The sequence below is a fragment of the Chiloscyllium punctatum genome, chromosome 18 (assembly GCF_047496795.1).
Source record: "Chiloscyllium punctatum isolate Juve2018m chromosome 18, sChiPun1.3, whole genome shotgun sequence".
NCBI classification, from domain to species: Eukaryota; Metazoa; Chordata; class Chondrichthyes; order Orectolobiformes; family Hemiscylliidae; genus Chiloscyllium; species Chiloscyllium punctatum.
In genome coordinates this window covers 98929272-98949698 of record NC_092756.1, presented here as the reverse complement: position 1 = coordinate 98949698, position 20427 = coordinate 98929272, and the positions used below count along the sequence as shown (strand labels likewise).

The 20427-nt window shown below is 46.5% G+C and overlaps 1 protein-coding gene across 2 annotated transcripts; it reads left to right on the top strand.

The window, feature by feature from the left end:
• Positions 1–676: 676 nt before the first annotated feature.
• Positions 677–17499, top strand: ift27 (intraflagellar transport 27 homolog (Chlamydomonas)). Of its 2 annotated transcripts, XM_072588907.1 has the most exons (7): positions 677–841; positions 10443–10522; positions 14118–14177; positions 14283–14342; positions 15331–15448; positions 15549–15658; positions 16597–17499. In XM_072588907.1, the coding sequence occupies exons 1-7, from the start codon at positions 808–810 to the stop codon at positions 16693–16695; spliced, it is 561 nt and encodes a 186-aa protein (XP_072445008.1). In that variant the 5' UTR covers positions 677–807; the 3' UTR covers positions 16696–17499. The 2 variants fall into 2 exon arrangements, with proteins under 2 accessions (XP_072445008.1, XP_072445009.1); XM_072588908.1 differs by lacking the exon at positions 10443–10522 and having other exon boundaries at positions 681–841.
• Positions 17500–20427: the final 2928 nt, after the last annotated feature.

Here is a 20427-nt window from a genome sequence, read left to right as displayed (position 1 = left end):
GACAAAGTATCTAGTGTATTCTTAGCAGCTGCCTTTTTTTTTGGTGTTTCGTTCCTTTTGAAATAAAGGCCCATGCTTGCTTGGATAACCCACTGGGATTGTGTCAATGTAGAGCAAGAGGTCATAACGTTAGGATAACGAGGCATTTGATTTAAAACAGGAGAAAGGACTGATGATTCTGGATTTGGAACAGTTTGCTGCTTATTGTGGAAAGCTCGTAAATGAAAAGGTATTCTAATAATAAATTGGTGACTGGACTGCCAGTTCTAGATCTGGGGTTATCCAGTAGTTTTTTTGTTTCATAGAATTCATGGTTTTTATGTAATTTACGTAAGTTTATTTTTAGAAATACGAAGGAATAATAGCTCATCTGTATCCGTTATCAAAAGTATATCTTTAAAAGACCTCTTTAGAGAACACGGATGCGATAGCTCATTTGGGGGGGAGGGGGGTTGGGTTAGAAAGTTGATATTCCTTGATTGACATGAGGGACATCCAATCATATTACTGTACGTTGTGATGGACAACGTAGTGGCCAATTATCAGGTTACGCTCCTTGACTGACAACGCAAATATTCAATCGGAATGGTGGGGGATTCTGATGGATGGAGTGTTGGCCAATTAGAGTCGGACGTACCCCCCTTACAGCCGCAGCCAATGGGAGGGTGTTGCTAGGGCGCAGTAACCAAGGAGTCCCTGACTGGCGGCTTGCGGCCTACCCGTAACTGAGGCCTGGACTAGGAGTAGCCAGGTTATTACCGATGGAGTGACGCGGCCCATGGGCTTCAGAACCGAGCGGGAGGAGTCATGGTCAAACTGCGAGCCAAATGTGTGCTGGCTGGTGAGGAAACAGAACCAAGCGAGGACTTTACATTTATAGAGCGCAGACCCCGTCCCCCAGTCAGTCCGTGTTCAAGGGCAGCAGTGAAACAGTGAACACCAAAATCCCCGGCGCTGCCATCTGCACATGATCGGGTTTTATTTTGTGTGATGTCAATTTTCCCTCAGCACTGACCCTCCGACAGTGCGGCGCTCCCTCAACACTGACCCTCCGACAGTGCGGCGCTCCCTCAGCACTGACCCTCCGACAGTGCGGCGCTCCCTCAGCACTGACCCTCCGACAGTGTGGCGCTCCCTCAGCACTGACCCTCCGACAGTGCGGCGCTCCCTCAGCACTGACCCTCTGACAGTGCGGCGCTCCCTCAGCACTGACCCTCCGACAGTGCGGCGCTCCCTCAGCACTGACCCTCCGACAGTGCGGCACTCCCTCAGCACTGACCCTCCGACAGTGCCCACTCCCTCAGCACTGACCCTCCGAAAGTGCGGCACTCCCTCAGCACTGACCCTCCGACAGTGCCCACTCCCTCAGCACTGACCCTCCGACAGTGCGGCGCTCCCTCAGCACTGACCCTCCGACAGTGCGGCACTCCCTCAGCACTGACCCTCCGACAGTGCGGCACACCCTCAGCACTGACCCTCCGACAGTGTCCACTCCCTCAGCACTGACCCTCCGACAGTGCGGCACTCCCTCAGCACTGACCCTCCGACAGTGCGGCGCTCCCTCAGCACTGACCCTCCGACAGTGCTGCACTCCCTCAGCACTAACCCTATGACAGTGCGGCGCTCTCTCAACACTGACCCTCTGACAGTGCGGCGCTCCCTCAGCACTGACCCTCCGACAGTGCGGCACTCCCTCAGCACTGACCCTCCGACAGTGCGGCACTCCCTCAGCACTGACCCTCCGACAGTGCGGCACTCCCTCAGCACTGACCCTCCGACAGTGCGGCACACCCTCAGCACTGACCCTCCGACAGTGTGGCGCTCCCTCAGCACTGACCCTCCGACAGTGCGGCGCTCCCTCAGCACTGACCCTCTGACAGTGCGGCGCTCCCTCAGCACTGACCCTCCGACAGTGCGGCGCTCCCTCAGCACTGACCCTCCGACAGTGCGGCACTCCCTCAGCACTGACCCTCCGACAGTGCCCACTCCCTCAGCACTGACCCTCCGAAAGTGCGGCACTCCCTCAGCACTGACCCTCCGACAGTGCCCACTCCCTCAGCACTGACCCTCCGACAGTGCGGCACTCCCTCAGCACTGACCCTCCGACAGTGCGGCACACCCTCAGCACTGACCCTCCGACAGTGTCCACTCCCTCAGCACTGACCCTCCGACAGTGCGGCACTCCCTCAGCACTGACCCTCCGACAGTGCTGCACTCCCTCAGCACTAACCCTATGACAGTGCGGCGCTCTCTCAACACTGACCCTCTGACAGTGCGGCGCTCCCTCAGCACTGACCCTCCGACAGTGCGGCACTCCCTCAGCACTGACCCTCCGACAGTGCGGCACTCCCTCAGCACTGACCCTCCGACAGTGCGGCGCTCCCTCAGCACTGACCCTCCGACAGTGCGGCGCTCCCTCAGCACTGACCCTCCGACAGTGCGGCGCTCCCTCAACACTGACCCTCCGACAGTGCGGCGCTCCCTCAACACTGACCCTCCGACAGTGCGGCGCTCCCTCAGCACTGACCCTCTGACAGTGCGGCACTCCCTCAGCACTGACCCTCTGACAGTGCGGCACTCCCTCAGAACTGACCCTCCGACAGTGCAGCACTCCCTCAGCACTGACCCTCCGACAGTGCGGCACTCCCTCAGCACTGACCCCCCGACAGTGCGGCACTCCCTCAGCACTGACCCTCCGACAGTGCGGCACTCCCTCAGCATTGATCCTCCGACAGTGCCCACTCCCTCAGCACTGACCCTCCGACAGTGCCCACACCCTCAGCACTGATCCTCCGACAGTGCGACACTCCCTCAGAACTGACCCTCCGACAGTGCGGCACTCCCTCAGCACTGACCCTCCGACAGTGCATCACTCCCTCAGCACTGACCCTCTGACAGTGCGGCGCTCCCTCAGCACTGACCCTCCGACAGTGCCCACACCCTCAGCACTGACCCTCCGACAGTGCGGCACTCCCTCAGCACTGACCCTCCGACAGTGCGGCGCTCCCTCAGCGCTGACCCTCCGACAGTGCGGCGCTCCCTCAGCGCTGACCCTCCGACAGTGCGGCGCTCCCTCAGCGCTGACCCTCCGACAGTGCGGCGCTCCCTCAGCGCTGACCCTCCGACAGTGCGGCGCTCCCTCAGCGCTGACCCTCCGACAGAGCGGCACTCCCTCAGTATACTCTTCAACCAAGACATTCTGACAAAAGGACTCAAGTTCCTATAGTGCCTGTCAGGTTCCTCCTGGAATACCTCAGCCCATGACATACATTTGACTTTTCATTGTAGTGTACTGCAGAAACCAATTAGAATTGTGACAATGACTGTATAGAGTCATCGAGATGTACAGCATGGAAACAGACCATTCGGTCCAACCCATCCACACCAGATATCCCAACCCAATCTAGTCCCACCTACCAGGACCCAGCCCATATCCCTCCAAACCCTTCCTATTCATATACCCATCCAAATGCCTCTTAAATATTGTAATTGTACCGGCCTCCACCACTTCCTCTGGCAGCTCATTCCACACACGTATGACCCTCTGTGTGAAATAGTTGCTTCTTAGGTCTCTTTTACATCTTTCCCCTCTCACCCTAAACCTATGCCCTCTAGTTCCGGACTCCCCGACCCCAGGGAAAAGACTTTGTCTATTTATCCTATCCATGCCCCACATTTAAGGTCACCCCTCAGCTTCCGACGCTCCAGGGAAAACAGCCCCAGCCTGTTCAGCCTCTCCCTATAGCTCAAATCCTCCAATTCTGGCAACATCCTTGTAAATTTAGGTTTGCTCACTGAGCTGTAGGTTTGGTATCCAGACGTTACTAGGTAACATCATCAGTGGCGACCTCCAAGTGAAGCGAAGCTGTTGTCTCCTGCTTTTCTATTTATATGTTTGTCCTGGATTGGGATTCATGGGGTTTGTGGTGATGTCATTTTCCTGTTCGTTTTTCTGAGAGGTTGATAGATGGTATCACGATCTATGTGTTTGTTTATGGCATTGTGCTTGGAGTGCCAGGCCTCTAGGAATTCTCTGGCATGTCTTTGCTTAGCCTATCCCAGGATAGATGTGTTGTCCCAGTTGAAATGGTGTTTTTATTCATCCGTGTGTAGGGCTACGAGGGAGAGAGGTCGTGTCTTTTTTGCGGCTAGCTGGTGTTCGTGTATCCTGGTGGCTAACTTTCTTCCTGTTTGTCCTACGTAGTGTTTGTGGCAGTCCTTGCATGTAATTTGTAAATGACGTTGGTTTTTTTGTCCATGGGTTGTAAGTTTGTTAGTTTTTTGTTTGAGAGTGTTGGTGGGTTTGTGTGCTACTAGGATTCTGAGGGCTCTTAGTAGTCTGGCTGTCATTTTCTGAGACTTCTTTGTTAAGGTGGTTAGGGTTTCTGGCTGTGTTAGGTCTGCTTCTCGTGGTTTGTTCCTGAGGAATCTGCGGACTGTATTTTTTTGAGTATCCGTTCTCCTCTGTTTTTCCAAAGTTTGCCAGTGCTGCAGTGTGGGGTGGCTTGTTGGAATAGTGTTCTGATACAGCTTCGTTTTGTGTGTGTTGGGATGGTTGCTGGTGTAGTTAAGTATTTTGGTCAGTGTTTTGTCGGTTTTCCTGTATACGCAGGTTTGTAGTTCTCCGTTGTCCTTTCTTTTGACTGTGATGTCCAGGAATGCGAGTTTGTTGTCGGTTTCTTCCTCCTCGGTGAACTTTATGCCTGTGAGGGTGTTGTTGATGATGTTAAATGTCTCTTCTATCTTGTTTCGTTTTGTGGTGATAAAGGTGTCATCTACGTAGCAGACCCAAAATCAACAAACTAACAAACCTACACACTAATCCTCCAATCTGAGCTACAGACCTTCACAAATCTTCCAAAAATATCCTTGTAAATCATTTCTGCACCCTTTCAAGTTTCACAACATCTTTCCAATAGGAAGGAGACCAGAATTGCACGCAATATTTCAACAGTGGCCTAACCAATGTCTTGTACAGCCGCAACATAACCTCCCAACTCCTATACTCAGTACTCTGACCATTAAAGGAAAGCATACTAAACGCCACCTTCACTATCCTATCTACCTGCGACTCCATTATCAAGGAGCTTCACTGTATAATCAATTAGCTTATTATGTTGATTGTGAATGGGTGAAAGGTCAATAAAAGACCTCCAGTTTTTTTCACCCTCACTTGTCCCTTCAGCTCTTCTGAGCCCCGTTATCAAGTATAACACGTGGGTTTCTCCAGCGCCACTTCAAATAATGTCCTAAAACCTTCGATGTTGACCTTCAAAGCGAGTGGCTAATTGTGTTTCTAAACTCTAAATAATAAATGAGTAACAGACACTGTTGTTGGTTATGTCATGTGATCTTCGTAGTTGTGGTTATGCTGACCTATGTCAACTCCAGCCTTGTTTGTTTGTGGGTAAAATGATTATGGTAAGATATTGAGTGTGCAAGTGTTTTTTGTTCCTAGAATGCCTTTTTCTTTTCACCTCAATATTCTAAAAGCATCAGCATTGGCTAGCATTCTGGATAATCCTGAACCGGCACATTGGGTTCACCTTTCAAAGAACCTTCTGAGGGAGGTTTTTTACTCACTATCTAGCATCCCCCTGGAAAGTTCCTGTTGACATTTCCTGCCTTTTGGCCTCACTTTGTGAAGAGTGGGTGCCAACACAGTGAGATTGGCTGCTGACACCCACCTGTGGACCCAAACTGTGTGTCAGCAGCTTCACCAATGCAAGTACAGTAGTGCCTTGACTTACGAACTTAATCTGTTCCGGGACCCGGTTCGCGAACCGAATCAATTTTTCCCGTTGTTTGGATAGCGTAAGAATGCTTGGACGGCTGTTCACAGCGCATGCGCCAAAGACTAACTGAATGAGATCACGCGGGGCCCGAGAGCTTTTGCGTTCAACAAGAGTGTAGCAAAGCAGAACAATGAAACCACGTGGTCGCACATGGGTTTTTTGCGTTCATACCTTCGTTCATACCTTGAATTTCATACGTATGTTGAAGCAAAATTTTACGTACAATCCTGTTTGTAAACCGATATGAACGACCCCGTTCACCTTCAAGTGTCGAGGCGCTACTGTAGAAATGAAAATGTTACCTTGTGCTGTGCAGAAGAATTACATAAAATCTTGCAGCATGGATGCACTGGTCACTGCTATACTTTCATGACAACAAGTTTGTGTTCCCTCACATGAAGGAAAATTCGAAAGCTGAAACTTGAGCTCTCGTTCATAACTAGATTGTTAAAAGAAATCTGCTGGATCAGTCTAGTGACACATCATATCACTAACATGTGTATACAGTTGGGTATGTGTTGTATTGTGTTGCCTTTGTTCTGTTTTATTTCATCACATCACTCACCTAGTCCATGCTATTATCATCTCGTCGGGTCCTCTAAGGATGTCTGAGATGAAAATCTGGCAACCAGTTAATGGTTATATTAATCAAGGGATAGTTACTTGACTGGGTGTGGGGAATAAGTAATCAGTTTTATTGGTGTTTGTGATGTGGAATTAGAAGTAAAACTGACTAGAAAAGTACATGACTGGATTCTGTCTAACTAGCATTTTAACCTCTGGCAAGTAATTAACAGTCCAGATTGGGGGGGGAGGATATTCCTCACTTAGTCATAGAGATGTACAGCACAGAAACAGACCCTTCAGTCCAACTCATCCACGTCGAACAGATATCCCCACCTAACCTAGTCACACCTGCCAGCACCTGGCCCGTATCCCTCCAAACCCTTCCTATTCATTTACCCATCCAAATACCTCTTAAATGTTGCAATTCTACTAGACTCCACCACGTCATCTGGCTGCTCATTCCATACACGTACCATCCTCTGCATGAAAACGTTACCCCTTAGGGCTCTTTTAAATCTTTCCCCTCTCACCCTAAACCTATGCCCTCTAGTTCTGGACTTGCACTTATCTAAATTAAACTCCCATCTGCCACTCCTCAACCATTGGCCCATCTGATCAATATCCCGTTGTAATCTGGGGTAACCTTCTTCGCTGTCCACTACACCTCCAATCCTGGTGTTATCTGCAAACTTACTAACTGTACCTGTAATGCTCACATCCAAATTATTTATGTAAATGACAAAAAGTAGTGGACCCAGCACCGATCCTTGTGGCAATCTGCTGGTCACAGGCCTCCAGTCTGGAAAAACAACCCTCCACCACCACCCTCTGTCTTCTACCTTTGAGCCAGTTCTGTATCCAAATGACTAGTTCTCCCTGTATTCCGTGAGATCTAACCTTGCTAATCAGTCTTCCATGGGGAACCTTGTCGAAAGCCTTACTGAAGTCCACATAGATCATTCTACTGCTCTGTCCTCATCAATCCTCTTTGTTACTTCTTCAAAAAACTCAATCAAGTTTGTGAGACATGATTTCCCACGCACAAACCCATGCTGACTATCTTTAATCAGTCCTTGCCTTTCCAAATACATGTACATCCTGTCCCTCAGGATTTCCTCTAAAAACTTGCCCACCACTGATACCAGATAAGAGGTCAATAGTTCCCTGGCTTTTCCTGACCACCTTTCTTAAATAATGGCACCACGTTTGCCAACCTCCAGTCTTCTGGAACCTCACCTGTGACTATCGATGATATAAATACCTCGGGGCCCAGCAATCACTTCTCTAGCTTCCCACAGAGTTCTAGGGTACACCTGATCAGGTCTTGGGGATTTATTCACTTTTATGCGTTTCAAGACATCCAGCACTTCCTCCTCTGTAATATGGGCATTTTTCAAGATGTCACCATCTATTTCCCCACATTCTCTATCTTCCATGTTGTTCTCCACAGTAAACATTGATGCAAAATACTCATTTAATATCTCCACCCATCTCCTGCGACTCCACACAAAGGCCGCCTTGCTGATCTTTGAGGGGAGATTCGTGAGTGTGGTGCTGGAAAAGCACAGCTGGTCAGGCAGCATCTGAGGAGCAGGAGAGTCTACGTTTTGGGCAAAAGCGTTTCATCAGGGATGAGGCTGTGAGCCAAGGGGGTGATGAGATAAATGGGAGGGCAGTGGGGCTGGGGGGGGGGGCGAGTGTAGCTGACAGTGCGATAAGTAGATGGAGGTGGGGGTGTTAGGTGTTAGGTCGGAGAGGAGGATGGAGCGGATAGATGGGAAGGAAGATGGACAGGTCATGAGGGCAATGCCGAATTAGAATGTTGGATCTGGGATAAGGTAGGGGGAGGGAAATGAGGAAACTGGTTAAATCCACATTGATGCCATGTGGTTGGAGGGTCCTCAGGCAGAAGATGAGGTGTTCTTCCTCCAGGCATCGGGTGATTAGGGAGTGGTGATGGAGAAGGCCCCAGACCTGCATGTTCTTGGCAGAGTGGGAGGCGGAGTTGAAGTGTTCGGCCTTGGGGTGATGGGGTTGTTTAGTGTTGGTGTCCTGGAGATGTTCTCTGAAGTGCTCTGCACATAGTTGTCCTGTCTCCTCAGTGTAGAGGAGACTGCATCAGGAGCAACAGATACAGGAAATGATGTGTGAAAATGCAGGTAAAACTCTGATGTATGTGGAAAGCTCCTTTAGGGCCTTGGATGAAGGTGAGGGGGGAGGTATGGGCACAGGTTTCGAGGGGAAGGTGCCGGGAGGGGAGGGTGGGTTGGTGTGGGGCGTGGACGTGGCAAGGTAGTTGTGGAGGGAAAGGTCTTTACAGAAAGTGGATAGGGGTGGGGAGGGAAATATATCCCTGGTGGTAAGGTCCATTTGTAGGTGGTGGAAATGGCAGAGGACGATGCGATGTATACTGAGGTTGGGGATGGAAGGTGAGGACCAGGGGTTTTCTGTCCTTGTTGCAGTTGGAGGAGTGGGGTTTGAGGGTGGAAGTGTGGGAAGTGGATGAGCTGCCATGTGGGAGGGGAAATTGTGGTCTTTAAAGAAGGAGGCCATCTGGTGTGTTCTGTGGTGGAACTGGTCCTCCTGGGAGCAGATACAGTGGAGGCAGAGGAATTGGGAATAAGGGATAGCATTTTTACAGGAGGCAGGGTGGGAGGAGGTGTAGTCTAGGTAGCTGTGGAAGATATTTGTGTTGAATTGGTCACCGTTGATGGAGGTGGAGAGGTCCAGGAAGGGGAGGAAGGGATGGTCCAGATGAATTTAAGGTTGGGGTGGAATGTGTTGGTGAAGTTGATAAACTGTTCAACCAACCTCCTTGTGGGAGTATGAGGTGGCGCTGATGCAGTGGGCCTTATTCTCTCCCTAATTACCCTTTTAGTCCTTAATGTATTTGTAAAAACCCTTTGGATTCTCCTTAACCCTAATTGCCAAAGCTATCTCATGTCCCCCTTTTTCCCTCCTGATTTTCCTCTTAAGTATGCTCCTACTGCCTTTAAACTCTTCTATGGATTCACTCAATCTATCCTGTCTATTCCTGACAAATGCTTCCTCCTTTTTCTTAACAAAACTCTCAATTTCTCTAGTCATCCAGCATTCCCTATACCTACCAACCTTTCCTTTCACCCTAACAGGAACATACTGTCACTGGACTGTTATTATCTCATTTCTGAAGGCTTCCCATTTTCCAGCCGTCCCTTTACCTGCAAACATCTGCTCCCTATCAGCTTTTGAAAGTTCTTGCCTAATATGGTCAAAATTTGTCTTCCTCCAATTTAGAATTTCAACTTTTAGATCCATTCGATCCTATTCCATCACTATTTTAAATCTAATAGAATTATGGTCGCTGGTCCCAAAATGCTCCCCCACTGACACCTCAGTCACCTGCCCTGCCTTAGTTCCCAAGAGTAGGTCAAGTTTTGCACCTTCTCTAGTAAGTCCAACACATACTGACTCAGACCTTTTATGACTTAATTGCATATTGGCTATTTCAATAACTTTAAAAGAAACTTTTTTTTTGGATGCGGTGTTTCTAGCAGGTTTGACAAATGTTGCATATATTTTTTGAGAAAGTAGTGGGTCCTAAACCACTGGTTGACAGTTAAGTAACAGCTGTGTAGATAGAAAGGCCAATAAGAGTCAATCACGCTGAGCCTGGAGCCCCAGACTGAGTCAAAATGTTAGTGTGCTTTCCCTAAAGGGATACCAGTGAACCATTTTCGATTATTGAGACCCGAAATAAGAACAGAAAATGCTGCATGTAATCAGCAGGCCAGACTGAGTCTGTGGAGAGAAAACCAGAGTTAATGCTTCAGACTGAAGACTTTCATCAGAATTGGTGCTTGTGATGGACTTACTTCCACGACAACAAATTTATATTCTCTCATTTGTAAAGGAAAATTCAAAAGCTGAAATAGCTTTTGAACTCTCGTTCATAACCAGATTCTTAAAAGAAATCCTCTGGCTCAGTCTCGTCACACAGCACATCACCAGTACATGTATACAGTTGAATTTGTGTTGTGTTGTCTTTGTGCTTTTTGTTGTTTCTTTTTAAGAGTTTTTTTGTACTTTGTTGTTTTCCAGGTGACTCCACTGTTGGGAAGAGTGCACTGGTGCATGCGTTTCGCAGTGAAAGTGCTCACTTTCTGAAGAATTATACTCTGGTATGTCTAATCAGCAAAGATATAGCTTTGAAAGGAGGTAATGTCAGGTTTATAAGCTCTTGCAGAGGTACATATAGTAGTAAAAAGCAAGGTAAATGACAATGAACATCAGCCTTGATTAAAAATGTCCACACTCTGAGGATGGATTAAAATAATGGTACTCAGAACAATAACTTGGATTTATAAAGTGTCTATAACATAGTAAAATTTCCTCCAGGCGTGTCGGAACAGCTTTGGACACCATGCTACATCAGGATATATAAGCAAATGGTTGGTCAAAGAAGAAGCTTTAAGGGAGCAGTGAGAGGTGGGATGTTAGAGAAGAGTTAATGTCCAGGCAGTTAAAGACTGACAGTAGACTGATTAAAAGCAGAGATGTGCAAGAAGTTTAGAATTGGAGGAGTGTAATGAATTCAGAAACTGGAGAAGGATACAGGGATGGGGAGAGGATGAAGCCTGGGTGAGGTTTGAAAGCGAGGATGATAAATTTAGACTTGAGCCATTGGAGGACAGGCAGCCAATAATCAGAAAGTAAAGGAGCTGATGGATGAACACAACCTGGTACATTTCATGTGAAATGATCAGAACGTGAGTGGAGGGGCAGAAACGCCTTCTCATTCACCATCACAGCCCCCTCAAGCGATGACTGAGAATCAAGGAGCTTCATCTTTATTTGTGTCAATGTTGTAGTCAGAATCATGTAGGTATGATTGCTGAGAGTGTGCCTTCTGTTTTAATTTGTAGTTTGCAAACGTAATTAATATGGTTCATTTTAAAAAATTTTCCAAATGCTGGTTTTCAAAACTACCTGGAGGTATTGTAGTACATGCTATTTAGTGTGAGAATTATGACAAAAAAAGAGCATAACTATCTTGGAAACAATTTTAATTTAAGACCTCTAATAAACTTGTTATCAAGGTTTAAGGGTTACATTTGGAGGATAGTCTGTATGAAGTTGGCTTGTGTGGAGAAGTTTTAAGTGTGATCTGATCGAAGTATTTAAAGTGATAAAGGGATTTGCTTGATGGGGATTAACTATTTCTTCACATGGGGGATCTCAGAACAAGGAGATGTAATCTTAAAATTCTTAAATCTTGAAAACTTGGTGTTGTGGGGTTGTTAGAATTAGATGACCAGTGAGATTTCAAGGACACTCGTAGGTCTAGCAAGCAGGTCCCAAACATCACAAGCACCAATTCTGATGAAAGTCTTCAGTCTGAAGCATTAACTCTGGTTTTCTCTCCACAGACTCAGTCTGGCCTGCTGATTACACACAGCATTTTCTGTTCTTATTTCAGGTCTCAATAATCGAAAATGGTTCACTGGTATCCCTTTAGGGAAAGCACACTAACATTTTGACTCAGTCTGGGGCTCCAGGCTCAGCGTGATTGACTCTTATTGGCCTTTCTATCTACACAGCTGTTACTTAACTGTCAACCATGTGGGAGCCACTGGTTAGGAAAAGGGGGAAATAGGGACACCTATCTGTGGCTGTGTCAATCACCTCTCTTCAGATCAAAGGATAACCTTAAACCTTCCTGCTTAATTTAAACCAGCAACACAAAACATTTATCCTGTTTTACACAAAAAGATAATCTCTGAAAATTCAAGAGGCCAAGAACTATTTAAAGTAAAAATTAACAGCTTAATTTCTTAAGGTATAACAGATAATAATTAACTAGCAACTATTTATAACTCCTTCCTCTAACCTATCTTTTACTTTCCCTTCTGTAATACCACTCCGATAAAACCCACGATTAAGATTTACTGAAAAATTCAAATTTCAAAACCAGCCAGCTGTCGAATCTTCTCTTTGTAGATTGGCTCTCCAGGTCAGTGTTGAGGATTTCCTCTGGGTAAACTCCTTCTCTAGACAGGTACCTCTCAGAGAGAGGTCTACAGCTGTTGGTCTGGTGGCAATTCTCTGACACACCTAAGTATTTGAGTAACTCCCTTACATTTCAGCTTCACTTTTGTCCTTGGTTAAACCTAAATCTAACATATTTGCTAATTCTAAAAGTATGGCCTTTTTCTTTCCTTCTAAACTTGCTTGGCAAATTTGAGAATCATCTTCAAATCCCTGAGCCTCTTTAGCAACTTTAAGAGCCTTTTCTCTCACTTTTAATTTAATCAATCATAAGTCACCGAAATTAAACAAATTGTCTCACCCACGTTTTATTTAAAGATCGAGGACACTAACCTGCAAGTGTTTAAATCTGCTGGGACTTTTCGTAGCCCCAAATCTGTCTAAACCAGTTCAAATCCCAAACCCAAGACCCAATCTGTTCAAATTGTTGACAAAGTCCCCTAAATTGTTCAAATCTCAGCGATGAGCCCCCAAACTATTTAAGATTGAAATCAGGGAGTTCAGTTTCACACAAAGCGTGGTGGAAATTTGGAACAATTTCCCCTTCCCTAAACCCCCTCCCAAAAAGAGTGTGGATGCTGAGGGTCAGTTGAGGCGTCTAGAACTAAGATGGATAGATTTTTGTTGGGTATGTTTGAAGGTATGATTATCCGCCTGTTGGGAGACAGGCAACAAAATTGTCAGCACAGTGTTAGGCTGTCAGCTCTGATGTTTTTACATTTCACTGTGTTCAATCCCCAATCTCACAGCTTGTTTTGTTTTTGATAGTTTGGTTCAATTTGAATCCCCAGCCTACTATTAATCTCTCAGCCTCCTTTCCCCTCCACATTCCTGATGAAGGGCTTATGCCCAAAAGGTCAACTCTCCTGCTCCTCGGATGCTGCCTGACCTGCTGTGCTTTTCCAGCACCACACTGACTCTGACTCTCCAGCATCTGCATCATAGAGCCATAGAGATGTACAACACGGAAACAAACCCTTCGGTCCAACCCGTCCATGCTGACTAGATATCCCAACCCAATCAAGTCCCATCTGCCAGCACTCGGCTCATATCCCTCCAAACCCTTCCTATTCATATACCCATCCAAATGCCTTTTAAATGCTGCAGTTGTACCAGCCTTCACCACTTTCTCTGGCAGCTGTGTAGAGTTTGCACATTCTCCCTGTGTCTGCGTGGGTTTCCTCCGGGTGCTCCGGTTTCCTCCCACAGTCCAAAGATGAGCAGGTCAGGTGAATTGGCCATGCTAAATTGCCCGTAGTGTTAGGTAAGGGGTAAATGTAGTGGTATGGGTGGGTTACGCTTCGGCGGGTCGGTGTGGACTTGTTGGGCCGAAGGGCCTGTTTCCACACTGTAATGTAATCTAATCTAAACCCATTCCACGCACCCACCACCCTCTGTGTGAAAAAGTTGCCCCTTAGGTTTCTTTTATATCTTTCCCCTCTCACCCTAAACCTATGCCCCTCTTGTTCTGGACTCCCCTACCCCAGGGAAACGACCTTGTCAATTTACCCTTCCATGCCCCTCATGATTTTATAAACCTCTATAAGGTCACCCCTCAGCCTCTGACGCTCCAAGGAAAACAGCCCCAGCCTGTTCAGCCTCTCCCTATAACTCAAGTCCTCACTTTCTCCCAGTTTGAATCTTACAGGTGTGAGGTTTAGTTATGGATACCTCCTTGCTGAGGTTACCCAGGTCTGAAAGTGATTTCAATGCTCTTATTTTGTCCAGACAACTGGAGTGGAAGTCTTTGTTAATCCGGTACCCATCCCAGACACTGCTGACTGCGTGGTGAGTATTTATAAAGCTGCCATTTTGTTTGAATGAGAATTCTGAGATGTTTACAGTGAACGGATGTTGATCTTTTTTGTTCTCTCTTTCCCTCCCTGTGTCCAGGAACTCTTCTTATTTGATTCTTCAGGGAAAGAAATCTTCTATGACATGGTGGAAAGCCAGGTACTGAGTTCAGTTGGTGGGTTTCTTGTAAGTATTTGATCCTTTAGTTGCTTCCCGAGCAGGGTGCGCCCACCATCTGGGCCTGCAAGGGCAGGTAGACGCTCATTATCAGGTCTCTGCCAAGGTCACGCAAAAGCCTGTGGCAAGGCTGTCTAAAAGAAGCATACCCCAGCGGTGACTCTCAGATATGAAGTGTAGTGGCTAAAATACTGAACGGGAAGACACAGAGGGGAGGTTGAGGCCTCGGAGAGAGCACAGACATCTCCGGACTTCTCATGTAGTCGACCCTCGAGATAGATTGTACGTTGGACTTATCAGCATCTCAACACCCATTGAACCTGAGTGCAAACAAGTTATCCTCAAATACTGAGGGGCTGCCTGAAAAGATGTTCCTAAACTAGCAACACAGAGAAGGCGAGTTCAGATCCTGCTGAGGCAGTGTGATAAGTTAAACACGACTGTACAGTAATAAATAAAGGTTGTCTCTAAGCCGGTAAAATCACCTTCAAGAAAGGAAACCTGCTAATAGGACCTGGCTGGCCCATATCTGACTCCAGACACCCAGGAATCAACCTGCAGCTGAAGAGCCAAATGGACTCCTGGTCTGATATTGCCAGTTTTACTCAACTGCAGAAGTTAAAAGTGTATATGTTATATTGCTATAGGCAGCTTATCTTCCTTTTCACAATAACTCAACAGTTGTTTTTGGTGACTTTTACGTGTTCTTGAATTACTGCCAATTAACGCACTTAATATGTGCAGTTCAGAAAGATGAAAGCTGTTCTTGGTATTTTATTGCTCCATTGCTCAGTGTGTTGTGTCCTTGTGGTGGGGTTGGAGCTTGCTCTCTGAATTGGATATGATATTGAAATGAAGACTATCTTTTAGTCAATCAGAACCTGTCTTAGTGAATCTCTAGAGTCTACAAGAGGATATTGAGTGTATTCCCCTGCTCTGTTAAATCTTGTCTCTCCTTCATTTAAAACAGTGGGAGCTTGTGGCTGCCATTTGTCTTGTGTACGACATCACCAGTGAGGCGTCCTTTAACAGTTGCACAAAGTGGTTGGAGAGGGCCCGAGCCCAGGCACCCAGTGGCCAGCTGGCAGGTCAGTGTCTCCCTGTCTCTGAGAATGTCGCTGTATAAAGTAGTAAAGTTGCACAGTGAACCGGTACCTCAAACACTCATTGCCTTTGATTGGTTTGCAGGAGTTCTTGTGGGCAATAAGACGGATTTAGCAGGGAGGCGTACTGTAGAGTACAGCCAGGCGCAGGAATGGGCAGCGGGCCAGGGCTTGGAATACTTTGAGACCTCTGCGGTAAGTGAAGGGGACAATCCCAACTTTCTCTTTCTCCTCCCCCTCTCACCGTTGTAGCAACCTGTTGTTCTGTAGCCTGAGAATCAGCTGGTAACTCATTCTATGCCAGTCTGATTATCAATGAGACTATTGGAGCACCTTTCTCCATCACAGGGGCATTTCACAGCCAACACCATAGTCACTCATGTATTGTAGGAAACACAGGAACCAATTAGCTGTGCCATGTAATAATGAGAGATAAGCATTAGCCAGGTCACCAGAAAATTTCTTCCAAATTGCACTGGGATACTTTTTAATGTCCATCTGACAGAGTCTTGAGTTAATTTCTTACCTGATAGATGCCTCTTTAGTTACTAATGAACTTTGCATTCTGCACTTATGACAGTGAGATGCCGTTTTTGTGCTGACCCCTCTTGTGGTTAATACTATCTTCAAATTGACTCACCAGGTTGTGTAGAACTCCCTGGGTGTTGAAATTGGAGAGTCAGTTGGACGTTTGCAGATGACACCAAAGTTGGAGGTGTAGTGGACAGTAAAGAAGGTTACCTCAGAGTACAATGGGACGTTAATCTCCACCCCAGGGAAAAGACCTAGTCTATTTACCCTATCCATGTCCGTCATGATTTTATAAACCTTTATAAGGTCATTCCTCAACCTCCGACACTCCAGGGAAATGGGACTAGATTAGTTCAGGATATCTGGTCAGCATGGACGAGTTGGACTGAAGGGTCTGTTTCTGTATTGTATGTATCTGTGGCTCTATGACTCTAAATGCAAATCCCGGAGACAGGGATAGAGAATGGCAGAAGTTGTTAATGAGGCAGGAGATGATTGAGTGATAGGTATTTGGGGTCAGTGGGTGATTGGGTTGCAGCCGATTGATTAAGCTTCTTATTGCAATTTGGCTGCATTATTTTTTGTTCTGTCTTATTTTACAGAAAGAGATGGAGAACTGCGATGCTCCATTTCAGAGTCTTGCCAAAGCATTTCATCGCATGTATGAAGAGAAGCTAGAACACATCCAGTCCATCGTCTGACCCTCTCCCCTCACAGGCAGGCCCTGCAGAGGTTTTGCATTATATCCAAAAACATCCCTCCCCCAACTTCAATCATGAAGACATAGCGACTCTTGCTTGTACCAGAGTGTAGTATTCTGTGTTGACCTCTGTGTTTTCCATTTCTCCTGTGACCCATCCTACTCTGATCTGAGCTGGGCCACATTGTGTCCTTTTATATAGCTCTGTTTCCTTGTGTCTGTACATTTGTCTGTCTGTTCTGCTTCTAATCTCTGTACAATAACCCTAGGTAAGGGTGAGGTGAAATTAGCCAGGCTTCATACCCTCTCTGTGTCTATGTCTCTGACACTGTTTCTTTGTCTCTCCTTTTCTTTCTCTCTCTCTCTCTCTCTCTCTCTGTACATGCCCCAATTAGTCAAACAGAAGAGGTATCACATGATTCACTGCAACACCACACACACGGTGCTGCATTTTAAGCAGCCAGTTGGGGGTTGTAAAAGCTCCAAGCTTCACCTTGGGTGGGAACTGTTAGGGGTGAGGGTTGTGGAGAGGTGTGTGGGGTTATTGTTGCCACTGGGGAAGGGTTTCCTGTGAAGTAATTCAGCTGATATGACAGTGATTCCGTCTGTGTTCCGTGACCAATACAGACATTATGTTGGCAGGCAACAGCCTTCTGATTCCCTAGATTCTGTGGGTCACAGAGTGGAGGGAGAGGACCACATATCCATCAGTTGTTGCACTGTATTAGTTTTAAAGCTCCTGGCTCGGTTTTGTGGAGTATCTTTTACACAGCCGTTTTTATTAAAAAGAAAATCCACTTCACAATGTTTGCTTGACTATAAAAGTTTGTCACTTCTTGTAAACACAATTTTTGCTTTGGAAAAGCATTTTGATAACCACCTCACAACGTGCAGGTGCATTTTTAAGCCAATGAAGTGCTTTGACGTTCGCTCAGGAATGAATATTTGTTAGGACATTGGGAAGACTCCCCTGCTCCTGTTTGGAATGGTGCTGTGGGATCCTGTACATTCAGGGGATGGGAAGGGAGGTTATTGAAATTGGAGAACTGAATGTTGAGTCTTTCAGATGGAAGATGAGGTGTTGTTCCTCCAATTTGCAGTCTGGGAACAACACCTCACCTTCCACCTGGGCAGCCTACCGCCTGGAGGACTCAACATTCTCCAATTTCAAATAACCACTTTTCCCATTCCCACCCTTCCCCTCCTCCTCCCTTCCACTCCTCCCTGTCGCCAACTTGATCCAATCCTCCCATTGACCAACCAGGTTGTACCCTCTACCTGTCCTCACCTATCCCCACGTCATCACCCTGTCCCCACCACCCCCTTTATCTGCAGCTCCCCCCCCACACCCACCCCCAGTCCTGAAGAAGGGTTACATCCGAAATGTCAACTTCTCCCCCTCCTGATGCTGCCTGGCTTCCCTTGTTCTTCTAGCCTCCTGCTTGTCTACCTTGGATTCTAGCATCTGCAGTTTGTTTTGTCTCTAACTATGAATGGTGAAAACAGCAGAGAGTAGCAGTCAGTTGGAGCTCACTGCTCTTCTGGCAAGCTAAATAATTACAGTTTTAGGAAAATTAAAAGATAGCTGGACCCTTTTCTGTCAGGATACCTTATTGATCACATTGATGTGCAGATTACGATATTTAAAATCAATCCTGTAAAGTAGAAAGCCTGCCAGTTTAAACATAGGACTGCACACTGGCAATCGTATCTGTCACAAATGACAAGGTAAAGAAGCCCAACTCCTGTATAGAGACACAGGGCGAGTGGCCATTTCTCTTCCTGTTGAACCACTCTTCTGTTTTATTAGCTAAGTTAAAAATCACACAACACCAGGTTATAGTCCAACAGGTTTAATTGGAAGCACACTAGCTTTCGGAGCGACGCTCCTTCATCAGATGATAGTGGAGGGCTCAATCGTAACACAGAATTTATAGCAAAAATTTGCAGTGTGATGTAACTGAAATTATACATTGAAAAATTGATTGTCTGTTAAGCCTTTCATCTGTTAGAATACAGTGATAGTTTCACTTCTTTCATGTGTAAATCACAAAACCCTTTTTTTAAAAGTTGCATTCTCGGGTTAGCTGTTAACAATGGTGAGAGCTAGACAATATGTTGAAGGTGTTGGCCCCCTGTGTTCTCTGTCTATGACCTGATGTTTAGATTGATTCTAATCTAAAAAGTGAGATAACAGAGTTTTACATAAATTCATGCAGTTTTTGAGCTCAGAGTTCTACATGAATGTATGCAGTTTTTGAGCAAAGTGCAATATAACTCTGCAAGTACAAATTATTAGCTAGTTTGAGATTGCACCAGAAGTTCATCTCATCAGTATCAAGGCAGCTGGGTAAATAATATTAACTTGCAAATATCAGCATTGGATGTGGTCCAGAGAGAAGTTGATCCCAGGGATGGAGGGATTTTCTTATGAGGAAAGATTAAGCAGGTTGGGCCCTGTACTCCTCGGAGTTTAGGAGAGTAGGAAATGACCTTCTGGAACTACTTAAGATTCTTTGGGGATTTAACAGGGTAGATGTGGAGAGGTTGTTTGGGAATGTCTAAGGGCACAGGGTTTTCAGACAAAAGAATCACTGATTTAAGATAAAGATGAGGAGGAATTCCCTTTGAGAATTCTCTACTGCAGAGGACTGTTGAAGCTGTGTTGTAAAGAGTATTCGAGGCGAAGACAGATTTTTAATCAGCCTGGATTCCTGCTCCTGATCACTGTCCAGTGATTCCCTGCTGATTGGACGATTGGGAGTAACGGGATTGGGTTCAGCTGTGACAGCCATCAGGAGTGAATGCCTGACCGTGCTGTTTGAACACTCCTTTGACAGTTGGGAAATATGGGCAGGTGTAGGCTGTTTGGACCCTGCCATTCTTCTTCAACGTTCAATTAGACCATGGCTCATTGACCGCCGTGATGTTTCCCTGCATGGTCCCATTTCCCTTCATTTCTGTAATATTTAGAAATCTTACAAACTCTGTTTTGGCCATACTCAATGACTAAGTCAGCACAGTTCCTCTGAAGTAGGAAATCCCAACGATGCTTCACTCTCTGTGAAGGAATTCCTTCTCTTCTCTGTCCCAAATAGCCTCCTCATTATTTTGAGACTTTGTTTCTTGGTTCTCGACAACCCCCAGTCTGAAAACACCCTACATCTCTCCATCAAGCCCCATTTAAAAAAAATGTTTTGAAAAGGCAGTCTCCCCAATCTGTCCTCATTGGACAGTCAGCTGTTCCAGGAATTAGAGCTTAAAAATGTGTTGCTGGAAAAGCGCAGCAGGTCAGGCAGCATCAAAGGAGCAGGAGAATCGACGTTTCGGGCATAAGCCCTTCTTCAGGAATGAGGTGGGTGTGCCAAGCAGGCTAAGATAAAAGGTAGGGAGGAGGGACTTGGGGGAGGGTCGTTGGGAATGCGATAGGTGGAAGGAGGTTAAGGTGAGGGTGATAGGCCGGAGAGGGGGTGGGGGTGGGGGTGGAGAGGTCGGGAAGAAGATTGCAGGTCAAGAAGGCGGTGCTGAGTCCGAGGGTTGAGACCTCTCCGCTTCTTCAGGCTCCTGCCCGAAACGTCGATCCTCCTGTTCCTTGGATGCTGCCTGACCTGCTGCGCTTTTCCAGCAACACATTTTCAGCTCTGATCTCCAGCATCTGCAGTCCCCACTTCCTCCTGCATCATTGGTACCACATCCACAAACACCCACTACCTCCACCACCAATGCTTGGTAG

Excerpts from the sequence above, each read along its gene's own strand:
- ift27 (XM_072588907.1), top strand. The coding sequence starts at position 808 with ATGGTCAAACTGCGAGCCAAATGTGTGCTGGCTG. Across the intron at positions 14,343-15,330 it reads ATGACATGGTGGAAAGCCAG|TGGGAGCTTGTGGCTGCCAT; the intron begins GTACTGAGTTCA and ends CATTTAAAACAG. Across the intron at positions 15,659-16,596 it reads AATACTTTGAGACCTCTGCG|AAAGAGATGGAGAACTGCGA; the intron begins GTAAGTGAAGGG and ends CTTATTTTACAG.